Raw genomic sequence first — 25,457 nt, 5'->3', positions numbered from 1 at the left:
TCATATAAAATTTTCATTAGTTATCAAAGCTGTTTCTTGTACATGGGAAAAAATTAGAAGTCTGTTTCCATGTTAAATGCTATTCTAATTCCTACATTTCTCCCCTTAAAAATTAAAAAAAAAACTTTTAATGTTTGCTGAATATAAAAAGAAAACCTCCTATGTCAGTTGTTCAGACTCATATAAGACCTAATTGCCTCCTACAAGATAATTTTGCCACCCGTTTACAATTAACATGCATTTCTCATGCATGAGTTGACCCAATTACATAACAAATTTTGCCTTTGGGGATTTCTCTTGACTGCTTGTCTTCTGTCCACCGTACAACTCAATTTCACACTGTCAGCAGCCTGAACATGGTTACAGTCAGTCTCTGTCAAAATGATTTATTTAAATTACAAACAGAGACCAAATCCCTAGATAATCATCTCTACCCTCACATGCTCACCCTTACATTCAACCTAACTTTGAATCAAATCTTTTAATAGTCTGTAGACACTGTATTCAATTATTACATAATGTTTAGTTCTAATAATCTAATATTTCTGAAGCTAACTCATAAAATTTCAGGAAACTAAATCAGCAGTATCAATGCAAACTTATTAACGGGCATATAATTTATTTTAAATTCCAAGAAGTCAATTAAAAATTATGTGGCTGTTATCAAAAAACAGTTAAAAGTAATTACACTTTAGGATCAAATTACTGAAAGATTTTTTTCTATAATGTTAAAAAAAACCTCTAATCTTAGCTTTTCTTGTAAAGCAAGCAAGAATTTCTTATTTAATGGATACACTTGATGGAAAATGATAGCAAAAAAGGGTATTTAGGAAACAGGATGTATAACCAAAATTATAGACAAGGCAAAGAATACAACAATGGTAAGAACACTGATCAAAGAGGGTACTGCCAGACACACAGCAGAGTCACGCAAAAACACTTCCTGTGTGTATCAAGGACAAGCACAAATCCTGACGAATCAAATAATGATCCACTTACTATTTCAGTCGGTCTGTAAAATATATCATTTTCTCATTGGGTATTTTTCCCTTTTTCACCTGATATTATTCTTTCCCCAAAAATAAATGAGAAAATAAACACCTAGTTTTTACCCACAGCACAAAGTCTGTAAAAGTCTCCTGGGGTTTGACTTTACCATTTTATATCACAATTGATCCCCAGGCTGTCTCAGCTAATTGAAAGTGCAGCTTATATGGGTGTGTAAACAGGCAGAAGAAAATGCATCAATAATCTCTGTCAGGCTACACTGGGTACCTTGGATGCCTGGCAAGGATGCTGCTACACCATCCTACTACGGGCACCTGGGGTGTGCTACTTATAAACCTGAAGGTGAACCACTCTAAACTAGAGAAATGCCTTTAGAATTACCCACACAGATTAGAGCTAGAATAACAAGAGATAAAAGGTTTTATAAAAATCCCCAAGGGCATAGCATTCCTCAATTCATATTTGTATACTGTCCTTCAAGAACATTTTCCTAAAACACTGTTAAAGGAAATGCAAAGATGGGGCTGGCCATGTGGCTTCATGGTAGAGCACGTGCCTAGCATGCACAAATCTGTGGATTCAATCTCGACACTACAAAAAATAATAATAGTAACAAAATAAAATGACCCATAGAATTTGGGACCTAGAGGAAGGAGATGGTTAAGTGATTTAGCTATGAAAATCTGTTGACGCTGTCCACAAAGGCTGTCAGGCTGCATTCTGTTGAAGTGATGCATCTGAAACAAAATCGGAACTTCTAAATAATATCTTTAATTAAATGGTTTAACTGGATATCCTGATTTCCCATAAAAATCTGTTTGCAAGTCCAATACTCTATTTTCATAAATAACCACTATTAAACTCTACCTGAATAGTAATATTTTGAATAAGATGAAGACAATCTTGTAGAACAAAATTGGAAAATAAAAGAACAATTCTTTATTTCAGAAGCCAAGTTCTATTTCTTCCCAACCATTAAATGAATTCTAAAATCATACCTCTTCTCTTTTTCTTTCTATAGCTATTCTGGGTAACGTAGCAGAAGAATTTTAAATTGCAGGATTTAATAAATCTCCCTTGTTCAATACGCTGTCATTATAGGTTCCATAAGAAAGAAGGCAGGGCTAACCCACTCTCACCTCTTTTATTACACACAATTTGAAATTTATAGTTGTACTTTATCCCACACTTCAGTAACATATGCAGGCTGAGGGGGCATATCCCAATGATTTCAAATCCTACCCAAATGAATGTGAAAGTGACTGAAAAAAAAATTCATAACATTGACACAGACACAAGCAATCAAAAATGCCCATTCATCCATAACATATTACCCAAAACACCTAGGAGTTGTCACTGCTCTATGTCTTTATACTTCCATTAGTCCAAGGGGGACTAATGGCAGTTTAGAATGAGCCATATAATATTTAAAAATAAAATGGACAAAAAATATATAAGAACATGGAACAAAGGGGGAAATAAAGATCATGAAGACACTTTAGTTAACCCACCTAGATCAACACTTTTGCACTTGGAGTTCTAATTAAGACTCACAAATCTCACATCCCTTACAATGTTCAAGATGAGTCAGCTCCCTCCCAGCATCTCCAGCAAGAAGATACTAGAGTTTTCCCAGTCTAGATACTTTCGTACCTTCTTCCTCTTAAAACAGACACAATCCAGGCCACTGTCAAACCTATCTGGGTTCAAGCCAATATTGTTCCCCGGGTGTGGAAAACCAGACTAACCAAAGTATGACTTTTCAGATCAATCCCCAATTTCTTACAGGAAAAGATCTTTTAGTAATATGGAAAACCCAGTGAGGTAATGGGAAAAGTTTATGAAGTTAGAAGCTTAGAAATGAATAATAAATTTTCTAGACCTCAGAATAATTGACAGCCTCCCTTTCTCAGGAGTAGGTCTTGAACAGTAACATTGTGAAATCTATGTATTTTTTACTGTTACCCAAATGTTAAGAAGCCTCAAAGTGACTAAAAGAAGTCTGCTAAGGTTGCTAACATCAAAACACAGCAAAAAATTATATATATATATATATATGTCTAAATTATATGCTTTAAAAATTTAGCATTCTCTAAATTATAGGCTTAATCTAATTGGGGCTTTATATATAATGCTATGTATATGATAAATATAGATTAATACATACCTGTGTCATAAGGCATCTTTGCATATTTAAGAAGGGATCTGGCTACGACCTCTGGTATTGAATAAAATGTATATGCCTGCTAATGATAAAGGATGGAAATGTGATCAGTTCTGTTCTAGTTAAATATGAATATTGACTTAATTTGAATATAAATGAAAAGGCTTACCTTGGAATCCACTGCAATCTTTCCAGTAGCTGTCATGTAGATGTCTTGAGTAGAAATGTTGGATTCTTTTTGAAATAAATTTCTATGATAGTTGAAGACTTACGATACAACTTTGCTTTTTACAGCATTGCTTTTATTTTTTTTAATTTCCAAAAATTATCAAAAGAAAGAAATGCTACTGAATGTCACTGCTTGTGGAATGTGTCTCTGATTTGCATTTTTAAAAGCAAAAGTGGATTTTTAAGGAAAGAATAAAGGAGAAGGAAAATGAGAAGAGTGATCTTCACTGTTCATGATTGGCAGGTTGTTGGAATGCAGTAGGAAAACTAAGCGACAAATGTCATGAGTCTTTAAAATTCAACTCTTTCTCTTCAAAGGAAAAAGCCCTTACTAATATAAAATGCCCATTTAAAGACCAAACAATGGGTAAACCTTAGGGTATATGATTTGAAAACAAACTGTGTGCTGTTCCTCCTCCCACTCCCTAAATACATTTTTTTTAGAAATCAAATATTTTGTTTTTGAACTTTGGACAATTAAAATTTTTTTCTCAAATCTGTACATGTGACACACAAAATCCACTTCTCATGAAAAGCGGTATGAGTTTTGCATGTTTGCTTCTAATTTTATCACGCAGCTATTGATTTTCATTCATATTTCCTCTTGGATATCTATCACTGAAATAATTTTGTAGAAAAAAATACATTTTGGTACATTTCATACAGTACTTTGGAAGAAACAATCACACATATGAGTTACAAAAAATTAAGAATGAATCATTTAGCCATCTTTAATAAGTACTAAACCAACATTTTCCTGTCTCTAATATGTTTTAAACTTCTGCGAGTCCCAATTTTCCTTTTAAAGGAAAACATAGTACCAAACAAGATGCAGCTTTCGAGTCCAGAGTAACTATATATACAAATGTTTATCTCCAAAATTAGATAGAATGCATGATTCAACACATATCTAATTTAAAGTATTAAGCTATTCATACATGTAATTAGCAAACGTAAGATTCTTCAAGATACTTAACCTTTAATATATATTCTGCATGTTTAGCCACAAGGAAGAAAAAACTTTTTTTAACTTAGTTATAAAAATCCTATTTTGGAAAGATTCAAAAGCTGAGAACTATTTAAAGTGTAGTAAGATACTATATGACAGTAACTAATAGGCTCTAGATGGCAGTGAAGTCGGAGGGAAGGGATCTCACAGGCGCAGTTGTTTGAGGACTCTGTTCCTCGCACACCACAGCTACATACACTCCTCCAAGACACCCAGACTCACGCTGCCCTCCACAAACACATTCTAGTGCTGCCAAGTCACTAAGCCACAGGCACCTACATTACTGATTTGTTCCTGCGTCCTCTTCAGCCGCTGCAATTCCGGAGTGTCTGTCACGATGCTGAAGCCCCTCCCTTTGCTTTCTTCAAAATCTCTTTTGTACTTGACCTAAGAAGGAGGAGGAAAATAAAAGGGGAGAAAAATGGAAAAAAAAAAGTAAATAGATGATGAATCACAAATCCCATCCAGCAAGAGTCCAAAAACATGCTAGGATTGGAAGCAATGCCCACAATCACAGATCTCAGCAAGAGGGACCCTGAAACTTTGCAGCACATAGCCAGGCCACCTGGTTTATGACCCAGCAACTCCACCTCCTATCTGTGCAATCTCAGGCAAGTTACTTCATCATTCTGGGCCTTAGTGATCTCATCTGTCAAACGGTGACAACAACAGAAGCGATATAATTGGTTGTAGGGGTAGAATCAAATGATTCCACACATGTACGTGGCTGATGGGAAAAGGTAAGTACTTTGTAATAGTTATCATCATCCTCAATATTAACACTATTACTGCTACTAAAGAAGGGGAAAAACAAAGTTAAAACTTCTCCCCGCAGGGCCTGTCTTGTCAATGACAAAGCATTGTCCTGAGCTTGAACTGCTCTCTGAAGAAGGGACACAAACAAAATCAACAGTCCTGTACCTAAGTTCTTCTCACTCTAGCTCATAAGGCAAAGCATATGGACACTATTACACAAAGCCACACCGCCAGATGGCGAGTATATAATTCTTATGAAAATATTTATAAAATAGGCCACACCTCGGGACTTAAGAAGCCTCTAACACATGCCCTTGGCAGAGTGTATGCCGAGGTACCTATGATTTTCTTCCCAGTGTTTTGATCCACTTTCTTCCTAGTAACAGCACAGTAAGGTCGAATTTTACTGAAATTTACTGGGATGGTCATTGCTTCATCCTACTGGGTCCCATCTCATGTTACTAGCATAACAGCTAAATATTGTGCCTGTTAATGACTGAGACAGTCGTATCACTTTGTTCTTATTTTCTTAAGCCTAAATATCAAGAAGTATGGAAACAGATTTTGATGGCAAAAGAATCCCCCTTTTAAGTTCAGAATTACAGGGCTCAAACTGACACTCAAAAGTAAACTTATGGGGCCGGGGTTATGGCTCAGTGGTAGAGCCCTTGCCTGCATGCGTGGGGCCCTGGGTTAGATCCTCAGCACCACATAAATAAATAAAATAAATGAACTGTGTCCATCTGCAACTAAAAAAACTAATAATAATAATAAAGCAACTTATAAAAAAAAAGAGGTTCTGTAAGTGAAGATTCTGTATAAGTTTGAAAAGTTCACTTAGGAGATCATGGAGCAACTTTTTTTGTTGAGCACATCTGTACTTAAATACTCAATTTGTAACAGTAGTCCACTTTATGCCTTGAATATAGCCCTTGCTGCTCTGCCACAGCAACTTATTTTTAAAAGGGACATGTAGAAAAGATGGTAGAATGAGATGACATCATTACCCTAGGTACGTGTATGATGACACAACCAGAGACATGAAACATTGTGGTCCATTTGTGTACTATGAATTGAAATGCATTCTGCTGTCATGTATAACTAATTAGAATAAATACATAATTAAGGGATATATTTCTTTTTCTTCCTCTTTCCCTCTCCCTCCCTAATCTCTCCTCCCCTAGATCTTGGGGAAAACAGGATTATCTTTCTTCCCCATTCTAGGCAAGTTATCTATCCCTGAATCCAGACTTTGGGGATGGCACCAGAAGATCTCAGAAATGACTATCTTCCAAATTAACAAGTGAATTACAACTCCAACAGTGAACATGTGGAAAGTAACCTTTGAACCACCTCTTTAAAAGCCCCCTGCTCCCCCTGAGGCGCAGAATCACAGCCTCTGGGACAGGAGTCCTCTGTGCTTCTCCTTTGCTAACAAAGCAAGAAAGCTTTTTCCTTTTTGTCAAAATCACATCCTCATCATTAGATTGGCATCGGGGGACAAGAACTGAGCTTCGGCAACTAAAATACTAATACACTTACTTTATTCCCATAAATAAAAGGTCCAATAAATTGCAATATTTTTATTCCAGAGAAAATGCTGAGTTGAGCCCTCTAACCTTCAATCTCCCGCCACGTGTGAAGACACAAACACTGGCACTTTCTCAGAGTTTTATGCCTAACTAAGCAGAGAAGCCATTTAGCTTGACTGGTAATAAGCACCAGCGTGCAGGGCCATAAAATAATAAAAGTAAGAAAGATGACAAGATTGTGCTGGCGGTGTTAGAGAACAGATAGATATGGATGGTGAGAACAGGAGGTTAAGGGAATAATTCTATAAAATGGGCCCACACTGCTGAGCCCCACATGCTTTCTTTTCCAAGAAGCAATTTACCTGCAACCCTGCCTGGCCTAAGTGGACAGGTTATGACACATTCTTCAGCAACCTACCTGTCACACTGCAAGAGAAATGCAGGCCCCAAATAATGTTGATAAGAGGAACCCAAGTTATCCTGAAGGAGGAGACTTTTTGTGACTAGATCCTGAAAATCTGGAGATAAGGATAATTCCTCCTAATCATATAAATCTGTAAGAACATATGGTTAAGAATCCAATTAGAACTGGTCGGCATAGGTCAAGGCAACGTAAAGTTGCCATGACTGTGGGGATTTGAAAGTCTGATGTCACTCTGCTGTCAGTCAAAAGTCAAGAGGTGGCTGTGGGTGGGACTCTCTGTAAACTTCTCTGGGATCCCCAATAAAGCTAGAATGCAGAAGAGGCACATTGTCCCTCTCCTCTCTGAGAGGACCCACTCTCTCCCTTGAGAGTGTCCCCTTTTCCTTTTCCTATCCCTGTAATAAACTCATTCCTGTTACTCTCAGCAACATGTCTGAAATATTTCTGACTTGTTTGCAAGAATTGGGGTTTGAAGAGGGGGTCTTTGCATTGCCTCAGTTTCTCAGAAGGACCCAGCTCTGTGATGGCAGCAGACATGGAAATATAAGAAGAGTCTATCAGACAAATCTTAACATCCCTAAAGCCAGTTTCAGAGAAAGCACCATCACGTATTCTTTTTGATATCTGTTTCACCTTTTAAAACAGTAATGTGCAAAGAAAGAGGAAAAAAAGAAAAAAACACATTCAATTCTAGAATCACAATTTGGAGCAGACTACCATTTGGCAATCCTTGCCACATTCATGAGACACATGAGAATCCTTTGATTTGGGCTTGCTTAGATAAGTGACTAGTTTTGAAAAGTGTAAAATGATCTCTATAAATGGTTCACAGCATTCTAAAAGATATTTATTCCTTTTCAATGGTGTGGTACATAACCAAACCTCATGTGCTCAGTACCAATCCACCAGCATTTCTTTATGACATGGGGTAGGAGCCTTGGAGTCAGCTGTCTTTTCCATACTCCCACCCACTGATACCCTATCTACAAAGCCTTGGCTCATCAGAGTTGCTCAATAAATGTTTCTGAAAGTGAAGGGAGAGAAAGAGAAAGAAGGAGAGAGAGAGAGAGAGAGAGAGAGAGAGAGAGAAGGATCTGAAGCCAAGAGGGAGGGACTGCTTGTCAGATCTACAAGTAAGAGAGGAAATTCATACTTAGGAAATGGAAAATGGCTCCACTTGGCTGGAACATCTGGTGGAAAGGGGGATTCTGGGGAGAGTGGGTAAAGGCCAGGACATTCCGCTAAGACTCATGGCTCTAAATAGATTTTGAAACAAATTGCTAGTCATGTTGCTTTTAAAAATTAACATTAACATAGTAAATATTTATTAAGCCTTCTATAAGCTTCCCTTGGAATCCCTGCCTCTTAAGCCAGAAAAAAATAATAATAATAATACTTTCCTTCCCCTGTGTTCAGCCTTGAATATGGAAGAATCATCTCTGGTCTCTTAGAAAGTGATTCACAGTGATTCCATGAATAACAACAACAGTCTTCTAGGAATGCCATTCTCTGGAATCTCCCCCTCACATGTTCCTTGATTCCACCCTTTTTGACTTTCAAAACTATTTATTGGGCACCTACAATATGGCCAAGTGCTGTCCCATGGATGGGGACCATGCAACAAAGAAAGCAGTCTACACTCAATGCCCTCAAAGAGCTTATGTTACAGGACGAGAGATGAAAAAAATACAAGATCCAACTAAGCCAAAAAATGTCCTGTGAGTGAAAAGTGCTAAGAGAAACATAATGCAAGACAGTGGGGTGCACAGTGGGAGGAACACTGGCCTCCTAGGGTGGCCAGAGAAGGCCCCAAAGAGAGGGTGACATTGCAATAATCCTGGGGGAGGCACACACATGTTCAGAGAGAGCTTTAAAGGTGAGGGTACAGATGCAGCAAACTCCCAAGCGAGGAGAAAAGGAAGGCAGAGAGTGAGCATGGGATGTGCAGGCCCTGAGGACACTGGCTTCCCCCACCACCTCCACCCACCCCCACCCCCTGCCCCAAGACAGGAAGTCATTGGAGAAGCATCCCAGATGCTGACTGGAGTCTTAACAGGCTCCCCCTGGCTGCTGTCTGCAAGCCCAGTGGGGGAACATTATGAAGCCAGGAGACCCAGAGGCAGGCAATGTCGGATCTTCTTCCTCAGCTGTCCTCCGTCGTAAAACAGTCCTGGGGCCAGGAAATAGCAAGAGTTCTTGGGCCCATCCTCAAGACCCTAATTCCCATGACACTCCTGTCAGAAAGGGACAGGAAGAACACAGAAGTACAGAGGACAGAACTAAGATGCATGCCAACCTGAGAGAGTATGCTTGTTATGGTTTGGAGGTGAAATGTTCCCCCAAATCTCCTGCTAATTCAGAAATGTTCAGAGGTAAAGTGATTGGGTTGTGAGAGCTGTAACCTAATCAGCCCACCGTGGTTTGAATGGACCGGGTGGTAAATGTAGGCAAGCGGGGCATGGCTAGAGGAGGTGGGTCACTGGGGGCATGTCCTAGAAGGTTGCATCTTTCCTGCAGCCCCCTCTGCTTCCTCACCCTGCCATGATCTGAGCAGCTTTCCCCTACTAGGCCCTCCCCTGTGCTGCGCTGCCTCACCTTGGGCCCAGTGCAATGCAATCAGCCATCTATGGATAGAGACCTCTGAAACTGGGGACCCCAAAGACATTTTCCCTCGTCTCAGTTGTTCTTGTCAATATTTTGGTCACAGCAACAAAAAGCTAATTAAAACAGTGCTATACCTGGGAACTAATGCAGTCTGATTTTCCCACAGTCTTATCCCTTCAAGGCTGAATAAAGGCACTGTGAAAATGCACTCAAAGTCAAACGCAAGAACTTCACACAATAGAAAACTCCATCTGTCTGTCTTCAAAACTAAGTTAAAAATGTATTTCTTTCAAATATTGGATGCTGTAGAATATTGACACTCCATGTGTGCACATTAAAATTCTATGTGTGGATACATGTGTGTGGATATATGTGCTCATGGACAGGTGTGTGCAGGTACATATATGTATAGGTACAACACACAGTTACATACATTTATCTTCTACCCAGAGGTCAAAAACAAAATCATGAGTGGAAGAATAGAAAATGACACGGCAATTAGAAATTCAGCTGATATTTTCAGTAAGCTAAGACAAATCATCTATTTAGTACACATCCATTTGCAGAAAGTTAAGTCAGTCACTCTATGTTTCTGTATCTTAATGAAGCTGTTTAATTACATCAGCAAACAAGGACTTGAAGCAAAAAGTTGGGGAAAATAAAAAGAGTGTGAAAGGTTATTAGAGAAGGAATCCCAAACATAGATGAATGAGGAGTAGAAGTTCAAGGGGATTCATGGAGTGGGTCACAATGAGCCAGAGCAGTAAGTACCCAGGGACAGAAGGGTAAGCAGCGCAGCGGAGATTCAGACTCACAGAAGCTTGCTGGAATGTGTTTAATGGAAGCTTAAAATCTTCAGGCACATTTATTACTGATTTGTGTTATTCTGCTTTTATTTCATACATTTCTGATATAGTGAAATTAATGACCAATTTCATTATCTCCCGTGACATGATAGATAGTGCACATTATTTTTCAAGGGGCTATTGTGAGGGTCACAGTATTTTAAAACTACATGCAAAACTCTTAAGTCTGATCTGTAAAATTTAGTGCTCAATTACGTACCGTCTTGTATAGTTCACTAGATTCTGATACTAGAGAATGTGGACCATATGTTTCTTTCTATCTCACTGCTTTTTGCTTGGTGCTAAGCATACATTAAAGGTTTGATAACGATTTCATGATTGATTACTATTAGGTTTTGTATTTTTAAAGTCTAAAATGCAGAAAATTGGTTAATCTCACAATACTAGATGAGAACTAAATGCTACAAAGGAAAATCTGATTGAGGGCTTTTTTTTTTTAAGGTGAAGTTAATTTTAACAAATATTAAGTCAAGGAAATTAGCTCAAAAGTAAATTTGCTTTTTTCTAAATTAGTCTCATAATTTGTAAATTTGTGGTTAATTAAATAAAATTAAAATTATAATTACCTTTTAAACATAATTAAAAAGCATTAAAAATAATCTCCATAGATTTCTAAGCCTTAAATTAGCCTTCCATTACATTCATAGAGGTACTTAGTGATATTTAAAAATTTGTCAGGTTTCCATGTGTATTCACAACCCAATTTTATCAGATTTAGGGTTCTTTCATAAAAAAAAAATAGTGAGGTCTACATTTTATTCTAAACAAATATTCTACATACCAAGGAAAGCATATTTTAATTAATTTCTCAATCAGCTAAGATAATTAAAAATCACATCTAAGACACTCAAGTGTAACTTAGTGGTTAATAGCACAGGTTCAGGAATCAGACAAATTCATCTTGAGCCCTGGTTTCACCACTTATGAGCTTTGTGACCCTAGGTAAGTTACATAATCTTTTTGAGCTTCAGTTTTCTCAAGCACAAAATACACATAAATGTAATGCAACATTTATAGCCTTTTGTGAGATCAAACCAGATGAGGGTTATAATGCCTGACATTTATTAAGCATCTACTTGGTTCCAGGCCCTATACTGAGTGCTTTCCATATTGTGGAGCAGAGCCAGGATGGGAAGGCCAGCAGGTGGTGTGTAAGAAGTGCTCACCACTCCACTACCTTAGGCGTGAGTTTCCTTAGTCATGGTAACCAAATATCTAGAGAACACGCCTCTAGCCCATGCAGGCACCAGGCCATCTCTGCAGGTGGAAGTTCCTTCCGTCTTCTTTGGATCAAAATAGAATATAAATAAATACAGGAAATTTTTAAAAATGTAAATTTTCTTTACAAATAGTATCTTGACATAAATCCTGGCAGGTACGCATTATGGCCCATCTTAGAGATAAAGGAACTTGGAGGAAGTCACAAAGCTAAGGAGGGGCATCATCACTCTGGAAACTTCCCAGACATTATCTTTCACTTTATCTGACAATGAAAAAAAAAAAAAAGTGGCAAAGTGAAAAATATCAAAGTGAACACAAGATAGAAAGAGTACCCCATAAACAAGCAGAGAAGAAAGTGGAACTGATTAAATATTTCTTAGTAGAGGATATCCAAAGACTGATGCATCTTAAATTTTTAACTAATTCATTATTTGTAATGAATCCTATGGTGCCATGAAAGTAACAAAAATAATTACCCAAAGTAAAAATTAACACAAACTATACTTCACCAAAAAAAAAATGTTGTTTAGATAGTTTTTTTAAGGCAATGGTTATATAAAATTTCAATTAATGAAGATCAGGCTGGAGAAAGCACTGCCAAAATTACAATATTGATGAAAATATTGATTCACAGCAAAAAAAAAAAATCATACCTACATTATACAGATTTAATTCATATTTTTCACCAAGAATGTCACAAATAGAATTTAATAATTCAGACATCTATGAATTTTGACTCCTGGACAAACATGTTCTCTTCACCACTAATCCTTTAGAGAAAGCTCCTCTCACATCTTATGACATGAGTGTGGCTTTTAAATATAAATAGCTTAATTCATACACAGACTAGAATGTATTAAAATTATTTGAATCAGAAGTATCATGTAAGGTTAAATTAAGGACAGAAAAACAGTGAACATTCTTATGTGCCTATTTTGAATTATAAAGTATTAGGAAATGAGTAGTTAGTTTCCAGCTAGGAAACAACTGATTAGGAAATTAGTAACTCAGAAAAGAAGCTACATCTCAACTATGAAGAAAAGAAATAAGGATAAATCAGCACTGTACACAAACAGAGCTAAACTAACCCAAAACAGTCACAAAATGAAAATAACCTGTCCTTAATCTCAAAGTGTCATAGCAGATGAAAGTGACAGACGATTCTTCAATTTTCTTACATATGCTTGCTCCTTAACAGATTGATAATGTCATTAAAACTGTTCCTAACAGCTCTCCCACACCTGTGATGGCATTACCCAGACAAACACCGACTGTTTTTCAAAAAGAAAACATACCTCTTCCACTTCTACGAAACTGAAGGGAAAAAAAAAATGTGTAACACAACAAAAATGAAAAAGAAAGAAGGCAAATATAAAAGTAAATACATTATAACTAATGTATATACAAACAATACTAAAATAGCTTCTATGATTGATAGCATTCACCACACACAAAAAACCATGGATCTCAGCAAGTCATTTTCATCAAAAAATTGAAAAGATTATTTCCTTAATACAAAATTTCATCTAAAATATAAGTCTCCTAGAAATTTCTACAGGTTATTAAAAAAATCTATGTTACAACTAGAAATAAAATACTAATTCAGATCTTCCACGGGAGAGAAACTATTAAAATGAATATATTAGAAACGCTGAAGAATCAGGTGAGGAATTATGGCTTCTCAGGCATCTTAAGCTAACAATGAGAGCTTCACATTGATTATAGTGTCAGTTTTAAGAGATGCTGGTATGTCTCTTCCCTGCTATGTTATAGCAGTTATGATTTACTGAAGACCTAAAGGTATCAGACATTGTACTAAGTACTTGACAAATCTTCTTGCTTCATCTTCAAGATCACCCTTATTATAAGAGATATTTGGCCATTTTTTACATTGAAAAATATATAGGAAATCTATTATTGGGTCCACCCCACACCTCCCTCCTATCCCTCCCTCAATCTATCTAATCTTTCCCAAGAAGCACCATTTTCTTACATGACCCACTTCCTTAACCACCATGGATTGGCCCAGAGGTAATCATCTGGCCTGAAGTAGTTCAAGTCAAGATGTCTGGGAGACTTGGGGATTGGGACCTAAAATGTACCATGAGACTCTTCCTCTGGAAACTTAAAGTGTAAGATACAAGTCTTTGGAATGATCAACAGCCATTGCTTGCCACCAACAGAACCCAGAGAGTTAGATGCAGCTCATCTACCAGAAAAAGAGAGTTCAGGCCTTGTGTCAATTAAATCCTGGTATCAACTAGCAGGCACATTCCTGCCCTGGGATTTTGCATTCATATATCCTCAAAATGAATTACCACTTAGTTTGAGTTAATGAGGGTTGGGTTTCCAATCACTTACAGCCAAGAATTCCAACTAATACAGGGAACTGAGGCCCAAAGACTATAATTCAAACCCAGATCTGCTTACAGTCGTTTCTCTCCCAACCTACCATGCTTCAAGATGCCAATTCAATCATCTTGTAAACATCCAAGATTGTCACTTACATTGAAACCTAGTTTTGATGAAAATATTCCCTTATTTCTTTAAAAAGACTCAATTTTAAACAGCAGTGTACTCAAGATTGTAAATAATTTTTAACTGTTCTTACATGTTACATACATTAATCATCATTGAATCTTTAATAGTTACAAATACTACTAATGAGATACTCGATATGCATCAAATGAGTTAGTTACTAAGGTAATGATTTTAAAATGAAACTTAACAATAATTGTAATCTTAAGGCACCAACTTCAAAAAGTATGTAGGTTAATTCAATATTTTTACTTTTATGTAAACTATGATTTTTCAATAGGAAAATTAGATACATTAATGTTATAACTAGAAAAGCTATTGCATAATACATTGGTTAATATATTACATTAAGTGCCAAGTTGTGAGATTCAGTATAAGTTCATGGTGTTACAGGTGCAATTATATTATTCTCTTGCCGACCTAAAATGAATCCTTCATCAAAAGATACTAACGGGGTCCAGATGAATCCATTTCTGAGTCAGTTTCCCAAAAGGATTTAGAGCCTTTCTTTTCTTTCCAGAATAAACGTCTCAAGAGGAGATTTTATTTTTCTTGGTAATGCAGATTTCATAGTTAAAAGAAAAAGAAGAAAAAAAATGGTACTTTGTATATAATAGATGTGGGAGAGAGGGGCCAGTTTGAGGTTAACATGGTGTTTCTACCTCTGCTGCTAATTCTGTATCTAAGCCCATGTACATCTCACTCAGACATCTCGACATCTAGGAGAATACAGCTATTTGAGAAATAGGAGTAAGTTGGCATTGCCAATGAGCCAGGTGGTCCCACTGTTTGGAAACCATCTGGTCTGAGTTTTCTCTTTGTCAGCACCATCAATACATCAATAGCAGAAGCTATTATGAGGATTGTGTGTGTTTCAGTTCTTTAAATAAACTCAAACAAAACTACCCTGAATGTAAATTTGTTATTTCTTTGAATTGTGCCTTCAGACTATACTGAAACCCATATTGAGACAAGTTATGCTCAAAAACCTACATCCATTACTGAACTACACAAAATGCAGTACCCAAGACTAGAGGTCCCCCTCAGACTCCAGCAGCATCTTGTGGCCACATTAACCTTTACTAGGGCCGCTACTGGCCAACCCATCACCAGCAAAATGAGGAACTTTCTGCTGAGATAGCAGCCAAAGCTAATCTATATATTTAGTGTGGGCTGTAAAGAGATTTAGATATTGGGGAAGCTCAGAGGTGTTATTTAATCACTTCAAAAAAAAAAAAAAAAGGGTTGATGGGGGTGCTCTAAGAAACTTAGATCTAATGAATCAAGAGGCCCTACTGACTCCTCATCCTATGGACAACAAGACAAGTCATTCAGTGATACTCATCAAGTCACTGCCTGGACAAAAACACAGGATACCAATCAAATATGTGCCACAAAGCACCAAGCCCCTACCTATTCCTAAAATCAAGGAGCAGAGCTTACCAAATACACGAGACTCTCTGTAAGACACACATGTGAACAGACACTGGCATTAATAAACTCTGTCCCCTCAGACCTTAATCTCAGCTTCAGTCACAGACACAGTTTCCAGGCCCGGATGCTTTTATCAGAATACCCAGTGTCAAACCTTCCTAAATGCCAGCGCCTCTCCTCCAAAGGCAGGCCTCCTTTTCCCTGCCCTTTAGATAGAAGCCGGAAGTCACCATGTCACATTCACTTAAGAAGGGACAAATTAAAGAGGTTAAAGTAGTGACCTAAAGTTAAAAGAGAAAGAAAGTGAGGCTGTAAGAGATTTTACTTTCTTCTCCCAGCGGGTCATCCCCGCCGCCCCCACCCCCTTTGCACCAATGTTTGACTTGTCAAAATTGCTTTGCTTCATCTGTACCTGACATCTAAATCATTTGACAGGCACATAACCTTATCAAATTTCTAGTTATAGTACAAATAGAGGTAACAAACCATATCCACGGAAATGGATAACAGCTCACACAAAGAGCTGGGCCCACAGGAAAGGGGGAGCCACTCCGGGCCTGCTGGCCTGCTAGCCCACAGGAAAGGGAGGAGGTCCGGCAACATAAAAGACTCATTCTACCAAATCCAATCGGTGCTCCCATTCTTCTGCCTGAGATCAAATCAACCAAAAGGCTCCACACCAGGGGTGAAAAAAATTGTGGAATCAGTGGTGTTTGTCTGCTCCAGCGAGCATTGAAACTTAAAAGGCAAACATAACAAAGGCATCAGAATGGAACCTTTCCAAGTTCTCTGCCAACTACAGTCTGCGCTAATACACGAAGTCATGATATGAAGTTCCATTTCCTAATCCAGCAGAGCAATGCAAGGAAAAACCCATCCTCGATTTTATGTGTAACTCATCCTGAAACTCCCTGCTCCTCTCTGGTGTTTGCTCAGGAACAAATAAGAAAAAGGGTGTTTGCCAAAAAAGAATGTTTTAGGCAATATATCACATAAAAAATGAAATATGGTATGAAACCTAAGTCTGTTTTTCTTCAGTTTAAATGCTTCAAGCTTCCAACACTTCTGGAAATACAGAAATGCAGAAGAAATTAGAAGAAATACGTTCTAAGCTAGGCAACCCTCCAATGAAAGGGCAGACTCAAAATTAGATTTCAGTTCATCGTACCATAAATATCCAGGTTTTCTGACACTCCCCCAGCTTGAGACCTTTGAATCCCACTCCCAAGAAAGGCTCATCCAGGCTTAAATACCCTAATGAGAACACCACATCCTTTTACTTTTCCAAATGAAGACAGATCAGTAAAACCCCAAAGAATATACAGCTTGTTTGTATGAAGTTACTGGTCAGCACATCTATTCTCTTCATGGGACATTAATCAGTTAAAATAACTAGAAAAGGTTACTACAAACCACAAAGAGATACTTGATGATATCAAAAGTTTGGAAAAGTGTAATCAGTAACCAAAGAAACTACTCATAAAAGTAAAAACTGAGCAACTCTGGGAGCAATATGGTGCCACATCTCCTTATCAAATTAAGTCACCTGGGTGTTAAAGTGGCATTTTAAGGAAGTAGCTTTAATGAAACAGTTTGTTGGATGCAACTCTGAGACTTCAACAGATTGTTTTGAGCATCGTTCTTATCAATCTTGGAAAAACGTTAAATTCTTACCTATTAGAACAAAGAAGTAACAAATATAAGCTAGTTTGTAAGTCAAGAAGTACTGGGACATATACAGTGTTTGCCAAAAAATAAAAAAATAAATAAAACAGTCTTACTTTGTACGTACCAGCGCGATCTTTGTTAGCCCTTAAGAACACTGGCTAAGATTAAAAAAAAATCAAAGGTTATAGGTTTTAGCTAGAGCAAAATAAAGGAAAGAAAATGGGGAGGATGGGATATCATAAAGATATAGGGAAGATCAAGGTATGGAGCAGGAAATTAAGAGACAGGGAGGAGGGTATGAGAAAGGGGGAGGAAATATGGAATGAATTGAACAACACCATGTTATTTATATATAAATACACCATTGGGGAATTTTATGTTTATGTATATGTAGAAAGAGCCCATCAAAAATAAATAAATAAACAAGAAAAAAGGAAGATAGGCAGAGGAAGGAGAATAGGAGGAGGGAGAAAACAGGAACTGAAATCAAATTCCATGCAAGTATGGTTTTGTCTACTATGGTTTTAACTACTAATGTATTACTATAATGTTTCAATTTTTTTTTAAGAGGGAACACTGGCTAGAGAACACAAAGTTTAAAAAAACAGACCTACTGATTCAAGGATACATCCCACCAGAGGGACATTCTGTCTAAAGTGGCTTTAAACAGCAAGGCAGGTTTGTTTTTTTTGTTTTGTTTTGTTTTGTTTTAAAAAAAAAAAAAAAAAGCATTTAAGCATTTTGATGTTGACTTCACAAATATAGGAAAAGAGTTTATCTGACTCTCTTGGCTCCCTTCCTAGTATTATTATGAATCTTATTGCATGTCACAAGAAATGCAAAATTTTTGAATGATTATTTTATAAGGTAGAAAACAAAATATCTTGTGTATTATGATTAGCATTTTTCATTCCTTAAGCACCTAGTATCCATCACCCTTTCTTTTGGGAACAGCTTACTTCCTTTTGTAAATTGAGCTCTCCTCATCTCTTGCCTATGGGAAATAACAGAACTTGGAATTGGCCAATCACAGTACTGCATCCCCATCTCAACGATTGGACCAGGCATGACATAACATCCAATCAGGGAGAGAGAGAGAGACCCAGTGACTCTGTTACTGGGGGCCTCTGTGCCGCAGATCTGTCACCTACTATTTGGCTGAAGGTACGGTAACCACCTTATAAACACAGGAGGTAAGTCAATCTGAAAACAGGGCCACCCCAGCAGACACAGAATTGAGAGATGGAGAGAAACTGGGCCCTGGTGACATCCTCTGAGCCCTGCTTGGCTGCCTGTCCTGAAGCCAGTTTTACCCCGACCCCTCAGACACCTGAGCCAACAACTCTAATGCTAGCCTGAATGAGATTTCTGGCACTAGCAACAAAAATAGCCCTGATGTGCTCATCTACATTTTGTTTGCATATAAAATATCTAAATGGGCTTTAGAGCCTTCCAGATTACTTTCCTCTCAGTATCATACCTTCCATCTGCTGGGCTAAGATAACACAGCTGTTTGTGATCAAAGCTCAATTACCCAAACTAACAGAAAAGAAGTTCAGATAATCCTTTCCAGTGGATACTGGAAAAGTATTTGCATACAGCTTGAGAATGTACCATCTACTTACAGAACCCCCCCCCCCCCAAAAAAAAAATCATGAAATGCTGTTTAAACATTTAAAAAAAAAATCCTTAAATGGGAGTTCCCAACAAACTACTGCATAGAAGTAAAATTAAATGAATAGATACATAGGTAGATATAGATACAGATAAATAAACTACTAGTATCAGATCCTATACAAATTGATGCAAAGTAGCCATTTTAGCAAGGGTATCTTGTCTTTTTTGTTGTTGTTGTAGTTGTAAATGTAGTTTTCAAGAATTTGCTGGGATGTTACTATTTAAGCTGCCAGTGATAACCATACTTATTAATCATAATAAATGGCAATATCATCAGAATGTCATTTTAAAACTATTTCCAGAGGAGGGAATCATTTCCTAAGAAGATTGAAAACAAGATAACTGTGATTTAGCTGTATATACCTACGGATTTCAGATTTCTGTTGAAAGATATTTTCTCCATTGTGCCAAATTCCTAACAGGATCTGACAAGTGTCTCATTTATATCTTTTCATCCCTTAACACAATATAGGTATTTGAAAGTTACTATCCCCTTCTCCTCAAAAAAAAAAAAAGAATCTTTTCTCACTAATTTTGTTTTTCTCTCACCAACTTGAACTTTTATATTTCAATGATATTTGTGTTTAGAAATGTCCATTAAAGAGAAAAGAGAAGCGGGGCAGGTGGCACATGCCTGTAATCTCAGCGGTTTGGAAGGCTGAGGCAGGAGTTCAAAGCCAGCCTCAGCAAAAGCAAGGCTCTAAGCAACTCAGTGCGACCCTTTCTCTAAATAAAATACAAAATAAGGCTGGGGATGTGGCTCAGTGGTCAAGTGCCCCTGAGTGCAATTCCTGATAACCGCCCCCGCAACCAAGAGAAAAGGGACAATAGATATATTCTGATATTAGGGCAATCATCTCCTAACAATGCCATGTTTTACATGGATTCAGCAGATGGATAATAAACTTAGTGTTAAAATGGATCACAGGAAGACCTAGGAACACTCATTTGATGTTTTGACAATAAGCTAATTTCAATAAAGAAAATGGTAATATTGGAGAGTGATATAATAGGGTGGGCAAAGACCCTGCTCTGGGGCAACAGAAGCAGGGAGTAGACAATTTGGTGGGGGAAAAAAAAAAACCTCTCGATTCCAAACTTTGAACTGAACCAAACATCCAGTGGCAAGACCCTAGCACCTTCTCTGAAGAGTGTGTCTCCTTACTTAGAAGGTGAGAAAATTAAATTAGTTAATCTCTGTGGGTCTCATAGAACATTAGGACATTATGACTTGTTCTATAAAATTATCTAGAGACCTTTTCATAAAATATCTAGAGAAAGATGGTGAGAACAATTATCCTGAGGCAGTTTATAATAATCATCAAATAAACCTAAAATCAGTAAGCTAACACAAAAGTATGCACTGAACTTCAACTATGACTTGGTTCATTTTAAAATTATTCTTAAAAATCATCAGTGAAGCAAAGGAAGCTTCCTGATTAATCCTTAGTTAGCCGTAACACTGAACATGGAAATCCTCTATCCTTCATCCTTCCAGTTCTCTATAGCAATAAACTTATTAGTTGTTCTCAAATTGCAAAGAGTTGTGTCCAAAATAATTTTCACAGGTATTCATAATGAATAAGTTTTGCAGTGGAATTGCGTATGGGGAAGAGAACATTTAAAGTAATTGGCCTGTCCAGGGACAGAACCCAAACTTGGCCTCATTAATATAATGGCCAAGCTAACTGAGCCGCCCAGCCATGAACTAATGAGACATATCCACTTACCTTGTGCATGACACACTCCAGAGGAAAGCTACACGTGATACACACAACAAGGGGGAAATGCTTGAACATATCAGGCACTAAGAAACACTGGTTTCTTACAGTTGACTCTGAGTTGCACCTTAGTTAATCAAGTCCTATTTTAAATGCCTCAGGGAGCTGGGATTTAAAATTTTTCTACAGCAATTGCTTTCTTAAAGAGAAAGTCATTGACTCTAATTTATCTATTTTGTAAATCCATGTAGTTTATCAAAAGGTAAAAATATTAAACAGCTCACTCAATAATTAATTTTTAATCAAAACCTATAAAGAAAGGGAAAGAGCACTTTCTAATAATGAAATTTTCCAGGCAAACATCCAAAACTCCAACAGAAGTTTAGTTTAAAAAAAAAAAAAAACAACTCTTCAAACTTCTAAAAGTTAAGATTATATTAAAAACAGGTACACAAAGAACACATAGTAAAACTTTAATATCAAGCTTGTGTAAGCTTCATTGATTTCCATCCTCATTTTAAACCAAACCACCCTGATATTATTTCAACCTAATAACAAATTTGTTTCTATGCTATCAGAAGAATATAGTTGTCAGTTTCTTTGAAAAGGTCCAGGGGACAAAACTAAATAATTTAGTGAACTGGAATGTTGTTTTTCATGTAGAACAAGATAAAATATTGAACAAAAAATATTATTTCTAGAAAGAAGAAAACTGTTAAAAAAATTTTTTTAAAAAAAACTTTCCATTTGACCCAAGAAGTGTATTCTTGTTTCATCAAGTTTTGACAATGAAAGTTTTTACCCTACAAAAATCTGAACTTAAATTTTGTTAAGCTACAAAAGAGAAGAACTAGAGGCATTCTATAAGCTGGGGTCCCCTTTTCATCCTAGGGGTGTCTTAGTTTTGTGTTGCTGTCACAAATACCTGAAGCAGAGTAACTTACAAAATAAAAACGTTTGTTTAGCCCACAGTTTGGAGGTCCAAGAGGATGGAGCCAACCCTAGTTGGGCTCTCATAAGGGCTTTCTGATGCCAGTCTCCCTTATAACAATCCGTTCTCACAGGAACTAATCCTATCTACAACATCAGCATGAATCTCTTCCAAGGGAGGGAGACCCATGACCTAACCACACTCCTCAAAGACCCATGTCTTAAAGGCTCCATCACATCAATACCACCACATTGGGGACCAAGTATATGGTGCATAAACCTTTGAGACACACTCAAACCATATCCCAACCATAACAAGGGTATAAAAGGAGCCCTGGGAAATCTCCTGCCATTCATTCCTAAGCACTTGCTCAACACATCCCTTCCTTACCATGCCAAAGGAAGCCTTGGTTTTTATGCACTAAAGAGAGAGAGAGAGAGAGAGAAGAATGTTCCCCATTTCCAAAATGTCTTCAATCTCAAGTGCATCCATCTCCAAGTATAGGAGGCAAGGAAGCAAGGCAAGCCTTCTACACTTACCTACAAAGTATTCTGTTCAAAAAGTGTATTTTTTTAAAACTCAGAGTCTTTAATACTCTACTAAGGTTATCTCCCACAAGAAATATCGAAGCATGGATTAACTTTATTATCATGAAACCTCATCTAAGCTGCTAATTAAATGTCAGGATAATCAGCAAGATTTCTCCTTGAATCCTGGTCCTCAGTTCAGTTATTCAGACATGTCCATAAGTCATGAAAAAAGTCTGATGACAATAAAAAAAATTTAAAACTCCATCTCCAAAACATATTCCACAATCTACAAGTACTGGTCCAAAGCAAACATCCAGTAAGCAGGACAGGAAGTACCACTGAATACAAAGGTATGTGTGAGCTGCGATGGAAATGATGTTTAAAAGAAAAAAGCATCTACGCATATTAAAAGAAAAATCAAAACATAGATGCACTATATCCTTAGAAGATGGGTCCCTAAATAATTTTGGACTTTTATTTCCACTATTGCTGTTTTAAAAGTAGTTATGCAAAAACTAAAAGTTTAAATACACATCCCTTCAGGTTATTTACATATTCTGCACCTGTTGGCATCACAAGCATGAAGAATGGGCCCTACAAGGGGAAATGAACAACAACAAGTAGTCCTATTACTAAATGAGGGGTCCCCATCAGAGGCAGTACTATATGGTAGTTCCTTGTCCCTCTGAGAATTTCTAATACCTGCATAGCTGTGTGCATATTTGAGATTGTTCCAAATGTACAGTATAACCATATAATTTTTATTTCACCATGGAAAGGGGATATTCAGGGAGAAAAAGCCTCATCATTTATATACACACACAATTTTACTAGGCCTCTGCCTTCTCTCTGACTCAAAGAATAAACTGTCCTGGTTCCTACCTAAGGACAATTCCTCCACTGTGGACTGAGTCCAATACCTCCTGAAACTGTCCAGTAAAGCACAGCACACCAAACATTAACCTCTTTCTTCCATTATCAAATTGCCCCCTCCCTCTAATGGACCCTTGCCATTAGTCTGTGAGCTTATTATGTGTCTCGAGCGACACTATTAATAATTACTTGGAGGCAGATTGTCTTTAAATGCAAGCATATATTCGATCACACCAATCATCAAATGTAAATAATTAATACAAAAAGTGTTGGGTATGCAGGAGCACCCCAACTAGCATTCAATGCACACTAATTAAACACTAAAAGCAAATCACACAATCCTAGGGCAAACACGAGCCCCAAAATCCCCCTGACGCCATGTGACTTCTCTTGGCCAAAGAGCAGACATTGTCCTTATCTGGTGGTTCTCTCCAGCAGATGGCTGGATGTCAGGGAATGGTACAGTCAGTCCAGGGACAGACAGCAAGGTGGCCAGTCCTACCAATGTCCTTGGAGCAAAACTCTTCAATATGGCAGGACAAGCAATTTAAATACAGTTCCAAGTTGGTGGTGTATATTGGTGATTGGTTACACCCAGTAAAAGTCAATGTCCATTGGTTATGTCCATTGAGGTGAAGTAATTGCAACTGGACATGTTCTTTGCCCATGTCCACGGAGCTGTGCTCCCTATCAACTATAACCAGTCATTGCTAAGCATACCTATGGCTAGTGCCCCTTACAGCTCCTTATCAACTGCAAGCAGAAATGACTAAGCAGTCCAGTGGCTACTGTTCCTTGTGGTTAGCAACTTAGTGAGTCCCAGCATGTCTCAGCATGTTTATGGCAGATGCTCCTTACACTCTGTCACCCAAAACGCTGTCTCTCTGTTGGTCTTTATAGCAAAAACTATTTCAATAGTTGTCTGAATTTACAGCTTTGACTTCTTACTTCCTTGATGATCACATTCCAAGCAGACTTTTGTGCGACCACACCATGGAAACCACTCTTGGCAAAGTCACCAGTGAACTCCATGTTGCTAAATCCAGGGGCAATTCTCAGCCATCAACTTCTCAGAAGCATTTTAGCGAAGACAACCTCATCCCCCTTAAATCACTTTCTTCACTTGGCTGCATCCCAGAATCTAGAGACATGCCTGGGGCACATTAGATACTCAATAAATATTTTCTGAATGAATAAATAAAATTGTCTGCTTAAATTTAGACTGCTCAGATGTTTCATACTAAATATTCTCTTTATGAAATTACAGCAAATGCTTTAAGAATTTTAAGCTGCCAGAATCTAGTTTATCTCTTATTTAAATAAATGGCCAATTTTCTAAAGTGGTGCCTTTAATACAAATGAACAGAAGATTTGCAATCTCGGGAAGTGTGTGCATAATAAGTACTCATTGCTTGAGGCCATCAAAATCTTCTCAAAAGCACTATTTCTCCCAACTTACCTAGGTTAAAAAAGAATAATCGGCTTTACTTGGGGGGAAGATTTTTGTTTTCGTAGAAGAGACCTTCAAAGATGATCATTCAAAATATGTTTTCATCTTAATGAGCAGTACCTGAACACCAAAATAAATGAGAATATATACCATCTTCATGAACTTAAAAACTCAAAAAGCTTGTCAGTTCTTCCTCAAATTGATATATGCACTCAATATAACTCCAAATAAAATCCCAACAGATTGTTTTTTAGAATTTGGCAATTTATATGGAAGAACAAAGAAGAAAAAAGAAGCTATAAATCCCTGAAGTGTGAGAAGACAGAGGAGAAAGAACTGCTGACTGGGTAGCCCGAGTATGATACAGCCATAGTGAAGGACGGGCAGAGACACAGATAGTTTGATCAATGAAAATCACAGTACTAGAATCACACTTACACAGACACTTGTGCACAACCATTACAACTGAGGGAATCCCCTTCCATAGAGGATCACCTGCTCAGGAGACATTTGGTCAGTCCTGTAGAGCAGTGGTCCTTACCCTGAGGGCTGCAGGCTTGAAGGTGGGCTTGTGAGAGAGAATTCAGAGAGTATGCCTGAATTCAGATGGAGAACAGGGGGGCATCTTTGTTTTTGCTCACTTCTAAATGAACTTCAACACTTCTGCCAAGTATTGATAAAGTCTTAGCAGAACCTGTGCCCTTAACATTGACAAACATCAGAGGTCATTTTCTATCACAAAGCAGTTGTTAAGGATATCTGTTTTGGCTTGTGGTGCTAAGGAATCAAACCCAGGGCCCCGCACAATAGCTAAGCACAAGTT

The 25,457-nt window shown here is 37.5% G+C and overlaps 1 protein-coding gene across 2 annotated transcripts in view; it reads right to left on the bottom strand.

The window, feature by feature from the left end:
- Positions 1-25,457, bottom strand: part of Nebl (nebulette) — a 336,213-nt gene that overhangs the window by 149,086 nt on the left and 161,670 nt on the right. For both annotated transcript variants that reach the window (XM_027928590.2, XM_034636804.2), the window contains exon 4: positions 4,689-4,796. In XM_027928590.2, the coding sequence (XP_027784391.1) occupies positions 4,689-4,796 (108 nt within the window). The remainder of the gene's footprint in view (positions 1-4,688; positions 4,797-25,457) is intronic.

The sequence above is a fragment of the Marmota flaviventris genome, chromosome 12, assembly GCF_047511675.1.
Source record: "Marmota flaviventris isolate mMarFla1 chromosome 12, mMarFla1.hap1, whole genome shotgun sequence".
Classification (NCBI taxonomy): Eukaryota; Metazoa; Chordata; class Mammalia; order Rodentia; family Sciuridae; genus Marmota; species Marmota flaviventris.
The sequence above is the reverse complement of the archived record's forward strand: the minus strand, read 5'-3'. Positions and strand labels throughout refer to the sequence as shown.